This window comes from Chelonia mydas, chromosome 18 (assembly GCF_015237465.2).
Source record: "Chelonia mydas isolate rCheMyd1 chromosome 18, rCheMyd1.pri.v2, whole genome shotgun sequence".
Lineage (NCBI taxonomy): Eukaryota > Metazoa > Chordata > Testudines > Cheloniidae > Chelonia > Chelonia mydas.
The window spans coordinates 12,311,696-12,331,045 of NC_051258.2; the positions used below are offsets into that span (position 1 = coordinate 12,311,696).

Genomic DNA, 19,350 nt, shown 5'->3' on the forward strand with positions numbered 1-19,350 from the left:
TAAAATGCAGACTGCTATTCCCAAGAGGATGCTTTCACTTGACACTAATCTCTTGATAGTCATAGTGACAGTTAATTGATAGGTTTCAGAGTAACAGCCGTGTTAGTCTGTATTCGCAAAAAGAAAAGGAGTACTTGTGGCACCTTAGAGACTAACCAATTTATTTGAGCATGAGCTTTCGTGAGCTTTCGCTACAGCTCATGCTCAAATAAATTGGTTAGTCTCTAAGGTGCCACAAGTACTCCTTTTCTTTTTAGTTAATTGATAGTTGCCTTTGTCTGAAAGCCATTAACATAAATAACCAACAAGGGCAAGGTATGCCTGTAAGAACTCTGCACAAAGCTTGACACTTAGCAGGGTTTAGAGTGAAGAAAGGGTCGTGATGACATGAACTGAGCACCACCAACAGCCTGCAGGCTCAGTTCTGTTGAGTTCTCAGGAGTCTTACGGATATGGGTTTGAAGAACATGTAGCAGTGAGAAGCGAACAGGGAGAGGCAAACTTTGCACATTAATATGATCATTTTAAAAACCAAATTGTGAAAAAGCATTATCTTAAACCTCCAGCATAGCATGGGAGCTAAAGCCAGAGGTGATGGCTTAATGACTTTAGTATCAGTCTTGAAATATTTAGAATCCTTGGAACCACTGGTTTGAATCTGTCCTAGATCAACTCAGCCCTTTATCTTTCCAAGGAAGATATATGGAGCTTGAGATGGTCATGTCAGAGAAAGAGTGAGTGCTTTAAAATAAGACCTTTAGAACCAAGATCTTGCCTGTTCTGAATGGACATTAAAAATTTCATAGCACTTTAATTACCTCCCTCCACCATTGTGCAGTGTTGCTTTGCATTCATGGTTTACCACCCTCTACCTATGAGGTGGCTGCATTTCAGTTGTTCTTTATCTATGTGGTTAGTGAAGCTCTTAAGGCTTGTGAACAATAAGAATACATAATATGAATGGGGAATTAAATGTGTTCCATGAACCAATACGTGTTTCTGGCCATCTGACTTGAAAGAGGGGAAAGCAGGAAGAGAAGAAAACACCCCACAATACATTTATAAGTGAGTTTATTTGCCTTTCTTATAAGACACATACATACAAGTTATTATAAAAGTACCCAGACAAACTCTCGCCAAATGCAGTATAAGCAAAGTGTTGCCATCAAGAGGAATGTCTCAGATCTACATCTTGGCTTCCAGATGAAATATTTCCACTAGGCATTGTAGGATGAAGAGGACACGTTTCCTCCATGACCTGTCCAGTTAGTATGGATAAATTCCCCTGGTTTCGATAACAGTTCATAGGTATGAGCACCAAAGTAATCACGCTGTGCCTAGATGATGAAACACACAGGAACACCACAATCAAATACCAACATCACTGAGATATTGCACCTTACATTCCACCTCTGTATGTAGGTACCTGTTTAGGTTCTCATACCAAGTCCATTGCCATGGTGTCTGAGTGACACCCATTTTAAAAGAAATATATGAGATTTGGGGCAAATCTTACAAAGTGAACATATCTAGAATGTGTACGTGTAATCTGTCATACGATAGCAAAACCTTCAGGAAAGCAGATTCAGACTGGAGAACACAAGCAGGATAAGGGAGGGGGGAGGGAGAGAAGTAACCTGACTGCACAACATTTTATTGCTATCGAAGTGTGAGGTAATTTAAGATTTCAGGGTCTGAACCCAGGAATAACGCATAGAAGAGGTGGCAATATGGAAGAAAGGCTTTTGGCAGGTGATCCTTCACACACTGATGTGCTGTTTTGTTTTTTTTTCTTCCTTGGGCTTAAATTTCAGCCTCACAGGTCTCAATGTGGCGTCTTGGGTGCTTACCTGAATCAGGTTAGCTGGCAGTATCTCATGCCTATACCCATCATAAAAGGAAAGTGCCGTAGTGAAGCAGGGCATAGGGATGCCAATCTGGACTCCAGTGCTGATCACACGTCGCCAGGAGTCCTGATGGAGAATAAAGAGAAAGAAGGAAACAGACTACTTAGCCAGCAGCATGCAGGACTACAGCAGAGGTTACTCGTCTCTAGTCTAATGGCATGTTCCTATTGGCAATCACCACCCTGGATCAAGTGAGCAGATTTTCCAATCAGTATTCATAAACAAAAGCAGTCCAGAGTGCTGCCCAGCAAGACAGAATTAAACAAGACACACACAGTAAAAGCAGTACCCTATACTGTATACACAATCAGATCTAAAACTCAGGCAGGAACTCTGCTCTTTTACATATGCAGGGAGAACAAATTTCAAAGAGAAGAATATAATAAGCAGAACACTGAGCAAATAAGGTGTTTTCAGTAATCCTAATGAAAAAGAGCACAATGACTCCCCAAGGACATAAGAGACTAGTACGTCGCTTCAGAAAGGTATGTGGACAATCTTTTGTCTGAAAGTTAAATCTGATTTAGTAACATGCATAGGATATTCAGCTTTAGTGAATGGAATTAAGTCATAATAAAATGACTCAACTGGCCATACAGACACTGTTTATAGTTCTAACTGGACTTGTCTCCTGCCCAAATCAGAACACTTTATTTGGACAGTCCTAAGGTCTAGTGAATTAAGAGCCTAGTACATTGCTGATACTATGCTACTGCATACACTAACAGCAGAATTTTTTAGCTACAAAACTGTAATCCAAACTCTGCACTGCAGGCCCCTTCCAAGGCAAAAGGCATGGTCAGTGATGAGAATGAGGTTTCACCTTGTTAGACAAAAGAAAGAAGAAGAAAAAAATAATTTCTAGGACCACAGTTCTTCCAAACTACTGCACTCCTGTCTGATGATTTCACATGAAAATGGAGTGGCAAACTTAAGAGTTTATGGTTGCTACTAATCTAAAAGTAATTTACATTTTAGAAACTGATGAGTCATGGTAGCTGAGGATGAATTAATGTGAATTAAGGGCAAAGAACTGAACATTTGTTTGCTTATATATTACTTCTGGGAAGATCATATTAATACTTTGTGACACTCAAGGAGATGTGTGTTATATTTGACACTATGGCAAGTCTAGGAAGAGTTACCCTTGCAGTACATCATCACCTCCAAATCCTACAGTCTAGGAAGAGTTCAGTTCAGCTCAGCTCTCGATTCATTTGGATGCCAAAATTATAGGGTAGTACTTTACCCATTACAGTCAAACTCTCTCCCTTTTTTCCTTTATTTAGATGTAATACCTCCATCTTTCTGATGAGATGGAAATGAAAGGTCTTGACTTCATGTGGGTATTTTTACAAAAGTGTGGATGTTAACTTTGGTGTCCAGACCAAATTCTAATTTGGATAATTACATTTTGCCTCACTACGGTTACGATGGTGCAGTTTCAACTGGTTATGATTATGTTTCACTTCCTGTTCTTCGCTGTACACAGTGGTAGTGCTAAACAGCTGGCATGTCTCACCATGGAGATGCTGCATTTCAATGGTGGATGAGTGATTCCTAGATGCATACATTGTATTCACACACACACACACGCAATCCCGAAGCGCTTTAGGATTACCTAAAGCTCTTTGGGATTAAGGGTGTTATATAAAAGATATTTTAAAGACGTTTTTCTCTGCCCTCTCTCTTCTTGGACCTAACCACACTGCAGAAGGGGTGTTTTGGGGCATGTACTGTTTGTAAATTGTTGCCTTTGTGCTCTCCCTTCTTCAGACACACACCTGACAGTCCTCCACAGCCTTCTTAAAGAAGTCATCCAGTAGCAGGTTCTGGAGATCGGGGTTTCGGTCAAAAGCATCTTTGATCTTCCCCAGGAATGCACTAAACAGGACAGACACAAAGCTGGAATTAGGTATCAGTGGTGGGAGCTGTGAATCGCCTAGAATCCAAAGGGCTAAGGGCTGGGATTTGACAGGCAGCCAGTAAGGCACAGTGTTTACAGAACTCAGCCAATCAACAGATTCCAAACACCAACACCTAGGGGAAAATGACAAAGTGAAAAAATGAAAAGATCAGCAGTGGCGGAGTAACATATAAACTTGATATCAGGTTGCATGAGCTCCAGTGTTGACATAGGCAGCAGCATCCCAGTATTAGCAGATAAAATATAGAAGATCTTCCACAGAGATCTCTGAGCGGGCCAGTCCAGCACAAGGCAAACCAAACTGCTCTCTGGTCAGCATTCCCTGCCCCAGTTGCTCTCTTACCTTCTGATGATGCAGCCTCCCCTCCACATCAATGCAATGCCACCATAGTTAATTGTCCAGCCAAATTCTTTGGCTGCCTGTCTTAGCAGCATGAAGCCTTGAGCGTAGGAGATAATCTTGGAGGCATAGAGTGCCTAGAGAGAGACAAATCGTATTTAGGGAAGCAGCCCACAAATTCTGATAGAAGAACTTTAGAATCTGACTCACAAGCAGAGCACACAAGTCACACCAAGGTCCATCTCAGGGGCAACACTCTAGTTATATGTAAGAAACTCACTTACTGAATTCCAAACACTCCTAACTACTATCTCTGATGGTCAAAGCCTTTTCAATCTCACAGTTCAAAAGAATATAGTTGATCCAGGTCAATAGGTACTGAGAGGTACTAAATCTCTCTCCTATGCAGTTCGGACAACTAACATCAAAATATCACCATTTTCTTGCGTTAGTGCTACCCTCATCTATTACTTGAACATGAAGAAAAAGATACAGTCAAATTCTACTTAGTTTTAGTCAGGGTTGTGGTTTTGCTTGTTTTTCTTTTTTTGGTGCATCTATTCCAGTAGTTTTCCCCAGACTGTATGGGTACCACAGAAAGGGAGACTGCTAAAAGAGCAAGTAAGCACTCTTCACTTAATCTGGATCATGCACAGGAACACACACATACATCTCTTTGTCTCCTTTTATTCCCCGAGCCTTTTGCCAGGCAGATTTTCCTACAATAATAAATTTTTGGCACTTCTCTAGCACATTCCATCTGAGAAGCTCAATGTGCTTTCTAAGTGTTAATAAATGCAGCCTCTCCAATGGACAGAAAGTGAAATACCATCTCCATTGCACAGAGAGGGAAATGGAGACACAGAAAGGTGATGTGAATTGCCCAAGGTCACACAACGAGTTAGTGACTTGACTAGGAATAGCAACTGGTTCCCAGTCTTGTGCCTGTATCACCCTTCATCCCAACTGGGATCTTTCTCTGGTCCATGAACAAGTTCCCCATTAACCATATTTTATTGCATCTCAGTTGGCACACACCGAGAGAAATGGGCATGACAGGAGGTGGTCCAGGGCAGGCTCCAATGGCTGGAAACAAGGACAGCACAAGAGCACAGCCAACACGTGTCCCATTCAGAGTCCCGGACGCACAGCATACAAGCTCACTTTGTCCCCGCAGTTCTAATGCAGAGCTCTGGCTAGAAGCCCTGACTCACCTTGCGAATATCTTCCAGAAATGCGTTCTTGTTCCCACTGAACTGAGTCATTTTGGGCCCATCCAACCGTTTGCTGGCCTGTACCCTCTCATCCTTGAGGGAAGACAAGCACCGTGCAAAGACAGCCTCACCTTTACTCAGAGAAGGAAAGAGAAGACATTTAGCAAGCACAAGCCAAACAATGAGGCCTTTCTAGCCTACTGCATGCAGAGCCAAGGCATGGGGACAGGTGTTTATAGAGATGGGATGACAGCAGCAGGCCACACTGCCATGCAAGGAAGGTCAGGTTTAGGAATGACAGAGGACTCCCATTGGCCACACCAAAGGGAATTTCCTCTGTCTACAGGAAGAGGACCTTTTATCGAGCACCCCCTGACAGCTGATGCACAGTGTGGGGCTGAGTCTCCACAATCTAATCTAGCCAGAGAACTCATATTCAATAGAGGATCATCAGAAATGGAGAAGGGAGAATCTAAAAATAGCAGAAAGTGAGGGGTGGAGGAGGAGAGAAAGGGATTGAGTGAGAAATAGCCCAAACTCTGAGATCTAGAGAGTCCAGGGAAAGAAAGATGGCTTCCAATGAACCATTTACTTAGGTTTTTGGATGAATTATCAGAATATCAGCCAGAAACACAGCCACTGGGCTAGAGCAGTTTTGGGCAGCATTGCTTGGCCTGACATATTTCTTAAAACAACATAAGGCATCTACTATATGACAAGACTCCTGGACAGAAATAATCAATGTTTCCCTATTTGTGAAAGGAACTTCAATCTTTTGGTCTCCGTTTCCTTCATCCATAAAATACAGACAGTTTTGTATCACAGTATATTTTAGGGAGAGGTGGGGTTAGGAAACTAAATAAATACTTGCACAGTGCTTTGAAGCTGAGAAGCATTTACACAAATACCAAGTATGATGCACATTAATTGGAGATGCTTTTCTAAGAAATCCTCAGCACACACAAAAATGCTGCAGACAAACATTACAAATAAATCAACTTCATAGGGGAAGTGAAAATTTTTATCTATTAAGATCTTAGTTCTGGCAGTCAGAGGCCCATGCAAGAGTTGTACACATCACTAAGCAAGGTAGGGAGCTGCATTCCTTGGAGAGCTGTAGAAGCAAGCAATATCATCAACTCTTGCATGGAAGCCAAAACCCTGAATTCTTGTCCTGGCAGATAAGTAAAGGCAAAACTAACTCACAGATATGTTATTTTAAAGCCTATTCATTTTAATTTAAGACTGTACAGATATTCAGGGAAAGAACCGGGAATTTAAACAGTTTCCTTTACTTTTTAGCATTTGAGGTCACCTTTCAGGGGACTGACAGAAATATGAAAGCATACAAGACTTTCCTTCTTCCTTTACAATGAATCTCCGGTTATAAAAAAGTCTTTCTTTCATACACCTGTGAATGAGTCATAGGTTTGCACAGGACTTCCCTGTCATAGGTCATTATACTTTATCATAATCAGAACAAACCACTCCTTTTCATTCTTGCCCAACCTGTTTCCTTCTGCTTTATTGTGGAGGAAGCATGACTCTGCTATTGCAGGGAGGAAGTTGCAAGTCACCCTGATGCAAGGAGAAAGATGTAGCAACTGCACTAAGAATTTCCAGTATTTGCACAGGGGTTGTGAGGCATTAACTCCACAAGCCATTTCTGCAGCACAGAATTATATTTCGGAAATGCCTCCACCCTTGATCCTTGCAAAAGAAGGAGCCCAAGCAAGAGAACTTTACCAACCAAATGGAGGACACAACAATTTAAAAGTAAACAAAGCTCTGAGCGATTTAAAGCTCTGGTATAATATTTAAATTATTCAGCAAATAGCAGCCTCAGCCCTACTTTGTAAAAATGTTTTTTGTTGCAGTGCAGCCAAGCTTCTCCAATAATGGATTCAGCTGGCCACAGAGGGAGTGATCAATACAATTTATCTTCTAAAACAAGGGGGCTTAGCAAAACTACAGGGGAGAGAAGAGGTGGGAAAAAGAGCAGGAAAAATAAAGCAAGCTCTGACAACAGATGGAACTTCCCGAAGTTAAAGTCCACACTAGAGCTTGTACCATGAATTTAAACACATCTGTAACATAGTTTGGGTGTCTACCCCTAACGCACCTGCAATTTCACAGCTGTGTTCAGAAACTATGCTAGAGACAACAATCAGTGGTAGGTGGGTAATTATGTGGATGGCTACTTTTCAGGCACGCTTTAGGGGCCTGACCCAAAGCCTACTGAAATCAATGAAAAGATTCCCACTGACTTCAATGGGCTTTGGGTCAGACCGTAAGCTAACCAAAGCAGTTTAAAAAAAAATCTGTTCACATTGCATAGAGAAACCATGCAAACAACCATCATGTTGGAACACAGATAGCAACTATGCTTCTTACAGATAAATGCTCAAAATCCATTTTCAAAGACAGCTAGGGGGGTTAGTGCTGTTCAAGCCATAGTGCAGACAAGGCCTAAGTGTCCCTGTCTAGTCAGATCGACACTGTGTCACTCGAGCTCTGCTAAAACTATCACATGGAAATGCGGGAGGAGAAAGGTACAGGGATGGTGGAAAAATAATTCCTACATCTTCAGGAAGATGCAAGTTCTTATAAAACTATAGCAGAAATAGGAGTTTCTTATTCCACACATTTTCAAGGCTGTGATATGACTCAGCATCGGGCACCAGGGGAGGATTGATTACTGAGAACAGGGCTGAACCAAACTAGAGTAGTAAATATTAAAAACCCTCTCCCACGTCTTGGTCTGGCATTGGGTCACCACCAGCTAAGGAACTACCAAATACCATGATGCGGGCAAAGAGGTGTTGACGGTACAAGTGGGACAGATGATTAGGGAGAATTCCCATAGAAGATAAGCAAAAAGCAGGGAGCAGTACTGTCAAAGGGCAAAAGGGCCTTAACTGTGATAACAGAGACAGAAGCACCTTCTTCATGGGCTTATCCCCTCTACTGCGAAGTGTTCCATGGCTAACATGCTGTTAGACCGGTAGAACAAGAGACAGTGATATCAGTCAGACTGACAAGTCAGTTACCGATGAGCGTGACAGGAACTCCATATTCCAGGGCTGAGATGGCTGTCCACTTCCCAGTGCCTTTTTGACCTGCGCTGTCCTTGATCTTTGGGAGCAGGTGTTTGCCATCAGAGTCCCTGAACTTGAGGATGTTGGCTGTGATTTCAATCAGGAAAGAGTCCAGCTCCGTCTTATTCCATTCTCCAAACACCTTGATAGGGAAACCAACAATGGGATTGCAAGAGGGATACTCACCCGAGCTCAAATTACTGGCACCCCTTCAAACCCACTGACGATCTTAGCCCATTTGCCAGGCATCTACTCAACAGCTCAGAAGAGGAACTAGCATGTCCCCATGTCAGAGGTACCGTAGGTGCATGGAGCTGCAAAGCAGCCATCTCCAAACAGAAACATATAGACATATTCTGGCCTGATACTACAAGAGCCATACGGGGAGTGGAAACGCCTCATTCCATGACACCATACTCTTGGCACTTTGACTATTTATGGCTCATCCCAAGATTAATCAGGTCTCTATAAGGATTATCTATCCACATTATTGAATCCTACCCTGCTTTAAGGGATCTCTGTGACCTACATTATTGGCTCATATGGAGGAGGTTCATTAGCTTCTTCAGCCCAAGTCAAGGAACAAGGGAGCAACAAGTGGAAACACTTCAGATCCGACCAAGACAGATTCTTTCCCAGGGCAGGAGGCACATGGGGAATGAAAGATCTGAGGCAATGGTCTAAAAGTGTTCAAGGTTTAAGACCCACCTCAGGTGGTGCCCATGCACATTTCCCCACTGGCCCTAGCAGAAGATTTGGTAGAGGATTCTACTACAGACATTAGCTGTGCTCCATCCTAATTGCCTTCAAAGCAGAGCAGTCACCTGCTAGGTCTCAGGGCAGAGGTGAAATAGACGGGGGGTGGGGTGGGAAGGGGGCGGGCTGCGGCTCACCGTTGCCATCTCATCATGTTCCATTCCCAGTACATCCTTCATCAGGTGGTAGGCCTCACAGATCAGCTGCATGTCTCCATATTCAATCCCATTGTGCACCATCTTCACAAAGTGCCCAGCACCTTCTTCTCCTACCTGCCAAAGAGACATCACAGGGTGCCTTCAGACACACTGCTGCCACCACTACTAAATACCTGCCCATAGTTTCCTTTTGCTTAGTACGGCTTTGTGAGTTTAGTACTGGGGAAAGGCACCCTGGGGAAAGGCACCGCTGTTTGTGTGTAGACACTGCATGGCAGCTTCCCTTCACATTGCCCCAGCAATGTGCCCCACCTGGGATGAGAGGGGAGTTCATTCTCTACAACCAAGTCCTTCCTTGGTCTCTGCTGAGACTGTTAAAAAGGGAAATATCTGTGATGGTGGCTTTACTGCTGTGGACATGGGTCCATGTGGACAGAGAGCATGGGAAAGGTGAAGTACCACAGAACAGAAAATCTGTACTGGGTGCAGCAGACTGAAGGATCAATACAAAAAGCAGCCCTGCTTTGTTAAAGAATACATTTGTAGCATTTGTGACACGCGCACGCACACAGAGATTTCAGTGGCCTAAACAACCAAGCGATGGATCTAATCATATTCCAAGGTCTATCAATGTCTGTCGGTACTTGCCCAGTCACAACAGGGTTCCCCAGTGTTCACTTTAGCAGCGATGCTTTGAAATATCTTCTTGATGTGAGGCCTATGGAGAGGAATGATATAACTCAGCAGCTGGACACAAACATTACAAGAGAAAATTTACCGATGTTGTACTGCCACTGTAACTTACCCCCAGGCCAAATGGGGAGAGGGGACTTGGCTACCAGACATCTCCATCAAAACCAAGATAAAGGCAAAATGCCTCAAGGATTAGCCACTCTATGCAGGAAATAGCAAACCGCACAAGCTGTGCATTTATACAGCACCTTGTAGAGGAGGCCGTCAATGCACTTCACAAAGGTGACAACTATTATCCCCTCCATTTTTCAGATGGGGAAGCTGAGGCAGAGAAAGATTAAATGTCATGCCCAAGGTCATATAGTGAGTCAGTGGCAAAGCCCGAACAGAACCCAGATTCTCTGGCTTGCAGCCCTACACATTAACCACAACATCAGTCTTAGCTGATTTGGAAGGGGAGAAGGAGGAGGCTTAATGAATGTTAACTGGGAGGTTGTGCCAAGCAGATGATATGGTATGAAAGAACACTGAGTCAGGAGTGGACGAAAGGAGCCACCTGAGAGGAGCATGAACATAGAACGGGGTGCAGGAAGAGAGGAGGATAGAATTCTAGGTGGGGATGGAAGAAACAAGCAGCCTTTATCCATGTGTTTAAGATGAAAAGAAAAGCAGAGATTACTCTTGCAGTTGCCAACTTGGCACCATCAAGTTGGAATAAGCTGATCTGAGAGGTAAAGCTGGTGTGAAGCGACAGGACTTTTCAGTTTCTAAAGCTGTCTTTTCCTTGAGCCAAGAATAGGCCCAGGAAAAATCTCTCTCCAGACACACAGGAAAAAAATCACCACGGTCATTGTTGCACCGTCCCTTCCAGTGACATGGGGGTGGGAGAAGGAGCTGGATCGAGAGCCATGTTTGTGTGCAAGAATTCATGCATCCTATTAACAGTTCAGAGACACTGAAGAGCAAACTAAGCCTCCTTTGAGCTATGAGTCACTGCAGCAGCTCCTGTTGCTGCCCATGTTATAACAAGCAATTTCTCAGCTGGCACGGAGTCCCAAAAGAGTCAAATAAAGGTCTCTGGTATATCTGGTCAGGTTCCCCGTTCTCCTCTCCCCTGTAAAGTTGGTACCTCCACCTGCACACTACTGAGAAGAAAACTGGGTAAGCCTGGACTGCCATGAACAGCCAAGACTGCCTGTGACCTCAGCTGGGCTGAGAAGTCCTGAGCCCCCAGGAAACATCAATTTTCTCTTGATATAGACACATCCCACCCTCACCAGTACCCTCTGCTCCCAACATCCAGAGACGACTTTGTTACTACATGACCAGTCTACAAGAGGAGCTGGTGGGAATGGGAGGGCTGATACTTACCAAGCCTCTTTGTCTCCTCCTGGCATGAGCGAGGGTCCGTATCTGGCACCCTCCTCTCCCCCACTAACACCGCTTCCTACGAACAAGATGCCCTTTTCCTGGAGTTCTTTACAGCGCCTCTGAATGGGAGAGAGAGAAACAGTATTCAACAAAAGCCTTTCTGAAACAGAGGAGGGGGAATCCTGCATTTTACTTCAAACACTCATGGGGTCAGGATAGAGCCAAGACAGAGATGGCACCATTTGGGCCCAAAAATAGTTTTTTCGGTTCTGCTTTGGTCGTGGCAATATATGGAATCAAAGAGGAACATACACACAGGCTGCACTTTGAACATTAGGAAACTTCCCCTTGCTCCCCCACTGACATGGGTCCTTGCAAAGAGAAGATAAGCCCGAAATTGCAAGCCCATTAGCAAGAATTTTTAATGAATCTGTAAACTCAGGAGTTGTACCGTATGATTGGAGAATTGCTAACACAGTTCCTATTTTTAAGAAAGGGAAAAAAAGTGATCTGGGTAATTACAGGCCTGTTAGTTTAACATCTGTAGTATGCAAGGTCTTGGAAAAAATTTTGAAGGAGAAAGTAGTTAAGGACATTGAAGTCAACGGTAAATGGCACAAAATACAACATGGTTTTACAAAAGGTGGATCGTGCCAAACCAACCTGATCTCCTTCTTTGAGAAAGTAACAGATTTTTTAGACAAAGGAAACGCAGTGCATCTAATTTACCTAGATTTCAGTAAGGCGTTTGATACCGTGCCACATGGGGAATTATTAGTTAAATTGGAAAAGATGGGGATCAATATGAACATTGAAAGGTGGATAAGGAATTGGTTAAAGGGGAGACTACAACGGGTCCTACTGAAAGGTGAACTGTCAGGCTGGAGGGAGGTTACCAGTGGAGTTCCTCAAGGATCAGTTTTGGGACCAATCTTATTTAATCTTTTTATTACTGACCTCGGCACAAAAAGTGGGAGCGTGCTAATAAAGTTTGCGGATGATACAAAGCTGGGAGGTATTGCCAATTTAGAGAAGGACCAGGATATCATACAGGAGGATCTGGATGACCTTGTAAACTGGAGTAATAGTAATAGGATGAAATTTAATAGTGAGAAGTGTAAGGTTATGCATTTAGGGATTAATAACAAGAATTTTAGTTATAAGCTGGGGACGCATCAATTAAAAGTAACGGAGGAGGAGAAGGACCTTGGAGTATTGGTTGATCATAGGATGACAATGAGCTCCCAATGTGATGTGGCCGTGAAAAAAGCTAATGCAGTCTTGGGATGCATCAGGAGAGGTATTTCCAGTAGGGATAAGGAGGTTTTAGTACCTTTATACAAGGCACTGGTGAGACCTCACCTGGAATACTGTGTGCAGTTCTGGTCTCCCATGTTTAAGAAGGATGAATTCAAACTGGAACAGGTACAGAGAAGGGCTACTACGATGATCCGAGGAATGGAAAACTTGTCTTATGAAAGGAGACTCAAGGAGCTTGGCTTGTTTAGCCTAACTAAAAGAAGGTTGAGGGGAGATATGATTGCTCTCTATAAATATATCAGAGAGATAAATACTGGAGAGGGAGAGGAATTATTTAAGCTTAGTACCAATGTGGACACAAGAACAAATGGCTATAAACTGGCCACCAGGAAGTTTAGACTTGAAATTAGACGAAGGTTTCTAACCATCAGAGGAGTGAAGTTTTGGAATAGCCTTCCAAGGGAAGCAGTGGGGGCAAAAGATCTATCTGGCTTTAAGATTAAACTCGATAAGTTTATGGAGGAGATGGTATGATGGGATAACATGATTTTGGTAATGAATTGATCTTTAAATATTCATGGTAAATAGGCCTAATGGCCTGTGATAGGATGTTAGATGGGGTGGGATCCGAGTTACCCAGGAAAGAATTTTCTGTAGTATCCGGCTGGTGAATCTTGCCCATATGCTCAGGGTTTAGCTGATCGCCATATCTGGGGTCGGGAAGGAATTTTCCTCCAGGGCAGATTGGAAGAAGCCCTGGAGGTTTTTTGCCTTCCTCTGTAGCACGGGGCACGGGTCACCTGCTGGAGGATTCTCTGCTCATTGAAGTCTTTAAACCACGATTTGAGGACTTCAATAGCTCAGACATAGGTGAGATTTTTCGCAGGAGTGGGTGGGTGAGATTCTGTGGCCTGCGTTGTGCAGGAGATCAGACTAGATGATCATAATGGTCCCTTCTGACCTTAGTATCTATGAATCTATGAAAAAAAAACCCCATCTCTTGGCACACGGCAGTTTTATCCAAGTGAATTATTCCTGTACCATTTCCATGCTCATGGGATAACATGGTCAGTGGAATGACACCAATATTGTCCATTAGCATATATTCTATGACCTCGTGTTCCTCTCAGGCAATAGCTCTGCTATAAGCATCCTGGCTTCCAGAGATTAGAACAGATGCATTTTCAAAAGGGCTTCATTCTAATGAGGCCAGTGTTTTTATTGCAATATTTCTCGACACAAACATACACCTGTCACAGGTCTGCTCCTACAATAAGGACCTAGCAACCCTAACATAGTTCTTTAACAGGTCTGTCAGTAAGGGGGCTCCACTGCAGACAGAATTTGGTGTGGTTCCCCCCAAACAGGAGACTAAAAGACATCCATGTATACAGCAGTTCTGGTTCACCCATTTCTGGGAGGAAAGAAACACTGTCAGGGCATTCTCAGCCCATTCACCTAGAGGAAGGGGTCTAGAAGGCAGCATCAGACTTACCGTGGTGTCCCTGTACTCTGAATTCCCTCCGTCAATTATGATGTCTCCAGCTTCCAGCAATGGCACCTGCAACCAGAAAAGAAAAAATAAAATCAATCACCATTATTATTTGGTCCATATAGGAAAAACTTAGAACTGACCTGCAGCTGAGATCCCCGAAAGGTCAGAGTGAACTCATCAGAACCTGTTCCGGATGGTATTGCCTTAATCACAAGCAATCCTCCTTTTAGGGGCCAGATTTATTAAGGGCTCATCACTAGACTGGGCTCCTCAACAACAGAATCCAAAGGCTAAAACAAGGGGAGGGTTGTGCGTGTGTGTGTTTTCCCCATCTATAAAGCAGAGACATCACCTTATCTACTTGGGCGTAATTAGTGTCTGTAAAGTTCTAACAACCAAACCTTTATTTTAAGGCAGTCTTCTAACTGATTTTAATCCCCACGAGTTCTCATATGCAAGTGACTTTAAGCAATGCCAAGTTAGCAGCCTGTGAGATTGTCTCTGCAACAATGGGAAGGTGGAGCTGGCATGGCAGCAGCAAAGAACAAGGGGCCAGTAGCAGCTAGGAAGGAAACTATCCTCACCAGACTTTTGATGAAGTCATCCACTGCACTTCCAGCTTTCACCAGCAAGATGATCCGACGGGGCTTTTTCAGCTTGGAGACCATCTCCTGTAGACTGTGAGCCCCAATCACTTTGGTTCCCTTCGCCTCATTGGCCAGAAAGGCATCCACTTTGGACACCGTCCTGTTAAATGCACAAACCTGGGAAAGCAAAAAACGTGATGTTGTCCATATCAATCAACAGTCGGCTAGCTCCAGCATTATACACTTCTCTCCTGCTTCCGCCCTCCAAGAAGCCACATGTCAGTGATACTCTTGCAGCTTTTCTGTATGTCTTTGCATTAGGTTCAATCGCTAACAGGATGTTCCAAGTGCAATTGCAACCCCCAAATGATGAATTGATGTCTAACAAATCCACATGTGATCACAATTCCTGGCTAGACACAGATGAGTACAGCCCTCTCCTCCAATCCCTTCCTTTTTGAGCAGCAACAAAGGCTGTCATAAAAGGGAAAGAATCTGAACTCAGGACACTGTTCACGTACACCACCTCCCACACAAATTAAAATGCCCACCTGCTGCTCTTGGACACTAGGGATTCAGCCCTTGGAAATGACAAATAATTCCCCAAATTCCTTCACTCACCACAAAGCCATGGTCATTCATGTTTAAAACCAGGTTCTGACCCATTACAGCCAGTCCAATCAAAGCAATGTCAGCTCTGAAAAGTAGAACAACAACACACCAATATCAGAAAGATTCCAACTGTCATTAACAATGATCCTTTCATGATCTACCAGGCTATTTTGGTCTGAACTGTTCAGTGAACCTGTGCTGGTGAGAGCGTACATATATTCTCCCTGATCTTACATGCGCTATAGAGGACTCTATATAAACAGTGTGAGCCCACATGATTAACGGATTCTGGTCTCAGGCAGAGACAGTAGAGAGGTGAACACAGCAGAGCTCTCCACAGTGCATACCAAGTGATCTTGAGCTGCCAGGATTCCGTCCCAACTATCAAGGCAAACAAGCCCTGGAAGGAAGAGAGAAGGAAAATATCCCACCAGCAACTAGAGGGGAGGTGAAAGGAGGAGCAAGAGGTGATACTGTGCCAAATGGAGTCAGAGTGAGCAGCACAATACCCCAACACAGATCTGGAGTGCTCACACTGTGGCAGTGCAGCCCCAACCAACGTCACTGTGTCAGACACAACATCTGGACATCACTTTGCATTTCTGTATTTCGCTGCATCTTCAACAGGTGCCAAGGCGGCGCTCCAAGGCTGGTATCACTGCCGCAGCAGGGGTGGAGGAGGGAATGAAGTAGTGCTGCAGACTGATTTAAAGAGAGCTAATGGGGACATAAGGGGCAGTTTCAGGATGACAGGGCAATCAATACCACCGATGTAATTTTCACAAGGTCAGGGCTCCACGCCCAGCAGCACCTGGATTTTGCCTCAGGCCTCTGACAAAGCAGTCCACTTCAACTGGCAGAAATCCAGCTCATGGAGCCACTTGGTTATCATGTCTTCTCTCCCCAACGTCCTATGGTTTACTGCACAGGACACTGCAGAAAGAAGTTGGGAGGAACTACCAGAGCCACCAACTTCCCCAAGCTCTGCAAGGAAGAGATGAGCTACCTTATGCAAAGAGAGACTTCTGTGTAGAAGTCTTCATATGAATAACGTCTGCCCTGTCCCCTCTTCACTCTGCCAGGAATCTTCTCTCTTCCACATCAGCTTGATGGTTCACCTGATTATCCATTTGTTTTGGGAGTCATCCTGCCCCTGCCCCGACCTCTGAGGCAGATAATTAAAGGCTGTACTGTATATTCTAGAGAAAGATCAATGAGGGAGGACATTTGTCTCCAAGCTCAGGACCCTGAAATACCGAACAGGTCAGACAGGAGAGTAGTATTGCCCCAGCACATTCACAACCTGTCTTTTCCCCTTCTGTTCATGCTCTTGAATTCCTTTGCCCTGTACAAGTCCATCTGTAACCTGACAATTTCCAGTAGGAGTTACCAATAGGACAATATATTTGGCAACACTTTTCTGGTGAGTAATGTTTCTCAACTTATTAAGTCAATAAGAAAAAAGAAAAGTGAAATAATTGACGAGAATTTCAGCCAGAGGCTACAAAGCATCCGCATATTTTCTGACTCTATTTGCATATGCAGCAGGATGACAAACTGAATTAGTAACTGACTATTGCTTTAGCACGCAGCTTGAGTGCCATTAAGGAAGTCACTGAAGGCAACAATCCAGCTCTCATCAAATTCTGATGCCTTCTCACCTGAGAGTGCTAAGCAGAACTCTTCACTGCCACCCCCCTCAATCCTATCCGAGAGTGGCCCATGTCAGTGGTCCCTGGGCATCACCGTGGGATGGGCAAAATGAGCCCCAGAAGGCTCGGGTCAAAGTTTGAGCAAGGTGGTTCCAGTCTCCTGGGGGTGCGGGGCAGACGGGAGAGCCTCCTCTCGGCCCAAAGAAAAAAACCCTGACTCACAGGCTTTAGGGCCAGAAGGGACCGTCTGTGATCCCCTAGTCCAGTGGTTGTCAACCTGTGATCCATGGACCCCTGGGGGGTCTGCGACTGTGTCCAACATTTCCAAAGGGGTCCGCACCTCCGTTTGGAATTTTTTAGGGGTCTGCAAACGAAACAGTTGAAAACCACTGACCTGGTCTAACCTCCTGCACACGAACCTCCCAACCCTCCCCCTCCCCCCAACTTCAACCATCCGGTTCCCCACTTCTGAGCCAGCCAAGAAAACAACTGTGCAGGGACGGCATCCTCGTACTCGGCCCGCCTGGTCATTCCCAGGGGCCGGGGCCTCGCCGCCGCGGGGACCAGCCAGCCCAGCGCGCTTCAGGTCAAGGCCACGCACTGCCCCGGACCGAGCGCCCCCGCCCGCCTGGGTGGCAGGCGGCTCCAGCGCCAGGCCTAGGACCGCCCGCGGGACTCACTGTGCCATGGCGGCGGCGGCGACTCCCCTCGCTGGGCCGGTAGGGGACTGGGCAGGCGGCGGCGCGGCCGGGCCAGCCGTACTCGCCCAGCTGCGCTCCCATTGGCCCAAGGCCGCTTCCGCCTCTCGGGAGGGCGTGACTTAGGGGCTCGTCCTCGTCTAGTTCCGCCCCATCTGTGGGCTGATGGCTCAGACGGGCCCAGCCGAGCGCCGATCTCATCGTCCTTTAGAGGGGCGGGGTCCGCCTTCAAGGCCTTGAAGCAAGGGGGGTGGCAGACAGTAGCCGGGGAGTCCAGGCTGCTGGGCAGGTCTCCCTCATGCAAAATGAGGCACAGCCTAGCCCCAGAGCGTGGCTGTGGGTACCAATGCTAAATCCAGAGGGTTGCCATCTTTCTAATTGCACAAACCCAAACACCTTTCCCCCCCCCTTCTGAGGTCCCTCCCTCCAGCCCCCCCTTCTATCACTGGCTTTTCCCCACCCTCACTCATTTTCACTGGGCAAGGGGTTGGGGTGTGGGAGTGGGCTCAGGGTTGGGGTGCAGGCTCCAGGGTAGAGCTAGAAATAAGGGGCTAAGGGCATGGGAGGAGATGTGGCTGGGACTTGAGGTATCGGGGGAGGTGAGGGCTCCAACAGGGGCGTAGGGGGATGTAGCTGGGGAGGAGGGGTTTGTGGTGCATGTTGGAACGTAGGGCTAAGGCCAAGGGGTTTGAAGTGTCGGAGCGGGCTCAGGGCTGGGGTGCAGACACTAGTGAGGGGTGTGGGCAGGGACTCAGGGCTGTGGGGTTTAGAGTGCAGGAAGGGGCTTAGGTCTGGGGTAGGGGTGCAGGCGGGGGTGTGGGCTCTGGGTGGGAGTTTGGATGCAGGGGAGTTCCAACCTGGGGCAGGGGACTTAGGAGCAAGTTAAAGGTGCAGGAGGGGGCTCCAACCTGGGTAGGGGGCTCGGCGTGTGGGCTCTGGCCAGGCAGCACTTACCTCAGGCAGCTCCCGGTCCATGGTAGAGCAGGGCTAAGGCAGGCTCCCTGCCCGCCCTGGTTCCATGCTGCTCCAAAGGAAGGGGCCGGCATGTCCAGCCCCTAAGTGGAGGTGTGGCCAGGCAGCTCTGTGGGGTGCCCGTCCCTGCACGTTCCCCACCAATAGGAGCTGCGGACCCAGCCCTGCGGGTGGGGGCAGCATGCAGAGCTTCCCTGATCACCCCTGTGCTTAGGGGGCAGACATGTCGGCCGCTTCCAAGGTGCTGCACAGAGCCAGGGCAGGTAAGGAGCCTACCTTAGACCCGCTGCATCACTGACCGGACTTTTAACGGCCCAGTCAATGGTGCTGACCAGAGCTGCCAGGGTCCCCTTTCGACAGGGCATTCCGCTCAAAAACTGGATGCCTAGCAACTCTACTTGTGGGACTTCAGGAGCTGTAATATTTTAAGGACCTCACTGCAATTTTGAACAGTCGGAATTTTTGTAAGGTTTTACACCTACTCAGACAGGGCCTTGGGAGTTTGACCTGTGGGGAAGTCCATGTACCGCAGTCATGTTTGATACAGCTAGTACCCTCAGGGTCAAATTTCAGTGGCCTCTATTTAAGGAGCTCCTAGTCACCTGTGACA

At 45.9% G+C, this 19,350-nt stretch overlaps 1 protein-coding gene across 1 annotated transcript; it reads right to left on the reverse strand.

Moving 5' to 3' along the window:
- Window positions 1–1,054: 1,054 nt before the first annotated feature.
- On the reverse strand, window positions 1,055–17,883 carry PGD (phosphogluconate dehydrogenase). The gene is made up of 13 exons (XM_037881085.2): window positions 17,751–17,883; window positions 15,428–15,503; window positions 14,804–14,983; window positions 14,220–14,285; window positions 11,465–11,583; window positions 10,049–10,118; window positions 9,380–9,514; window positions 8,439–8,628; window positions 5,389–5,519; window positions 4,178–4,311; window positions 3,692–3,791; window positions 1,851–1,973; window positions 1,055–1,337 (listed from the first exon to the last, which is right to left on the reverse strand). Exons 1-13 carry the CDS (start codon window positions 17,756–17,758, stop codon window positions 1,218–1,220), a joined length of 1,452 nt encoding a protein of 483 aa, XP_037737013.1. The 5' UTR covers window positions 17,759–17,883; the 3' UTR covers window positions 1,055–1,217.
- Between the last annotated feature and the right edge of the window lie 1,467 nt (window positions 17,884–19,350).

Excerpts from the sequence above, each read along its gene's own strand:
- PGD (XM_037881085.2), bottom strand. Across the intron at positions 11,584-14,219 it reads CAGAGTACAGGGACACCACG|AGGCGCTGTAAAGAACTCCA; the intron begins GTAAGTCTGATG and ends TCTCCCATTCAG. Across the intron at positions 1,338-1,850 it reads TGCCAGCTAACCTGATTCAG|GCACAGCGTGATTACTTTGG; the intron begins GTAAGCACCCAA and ends TTCATCATCTAG.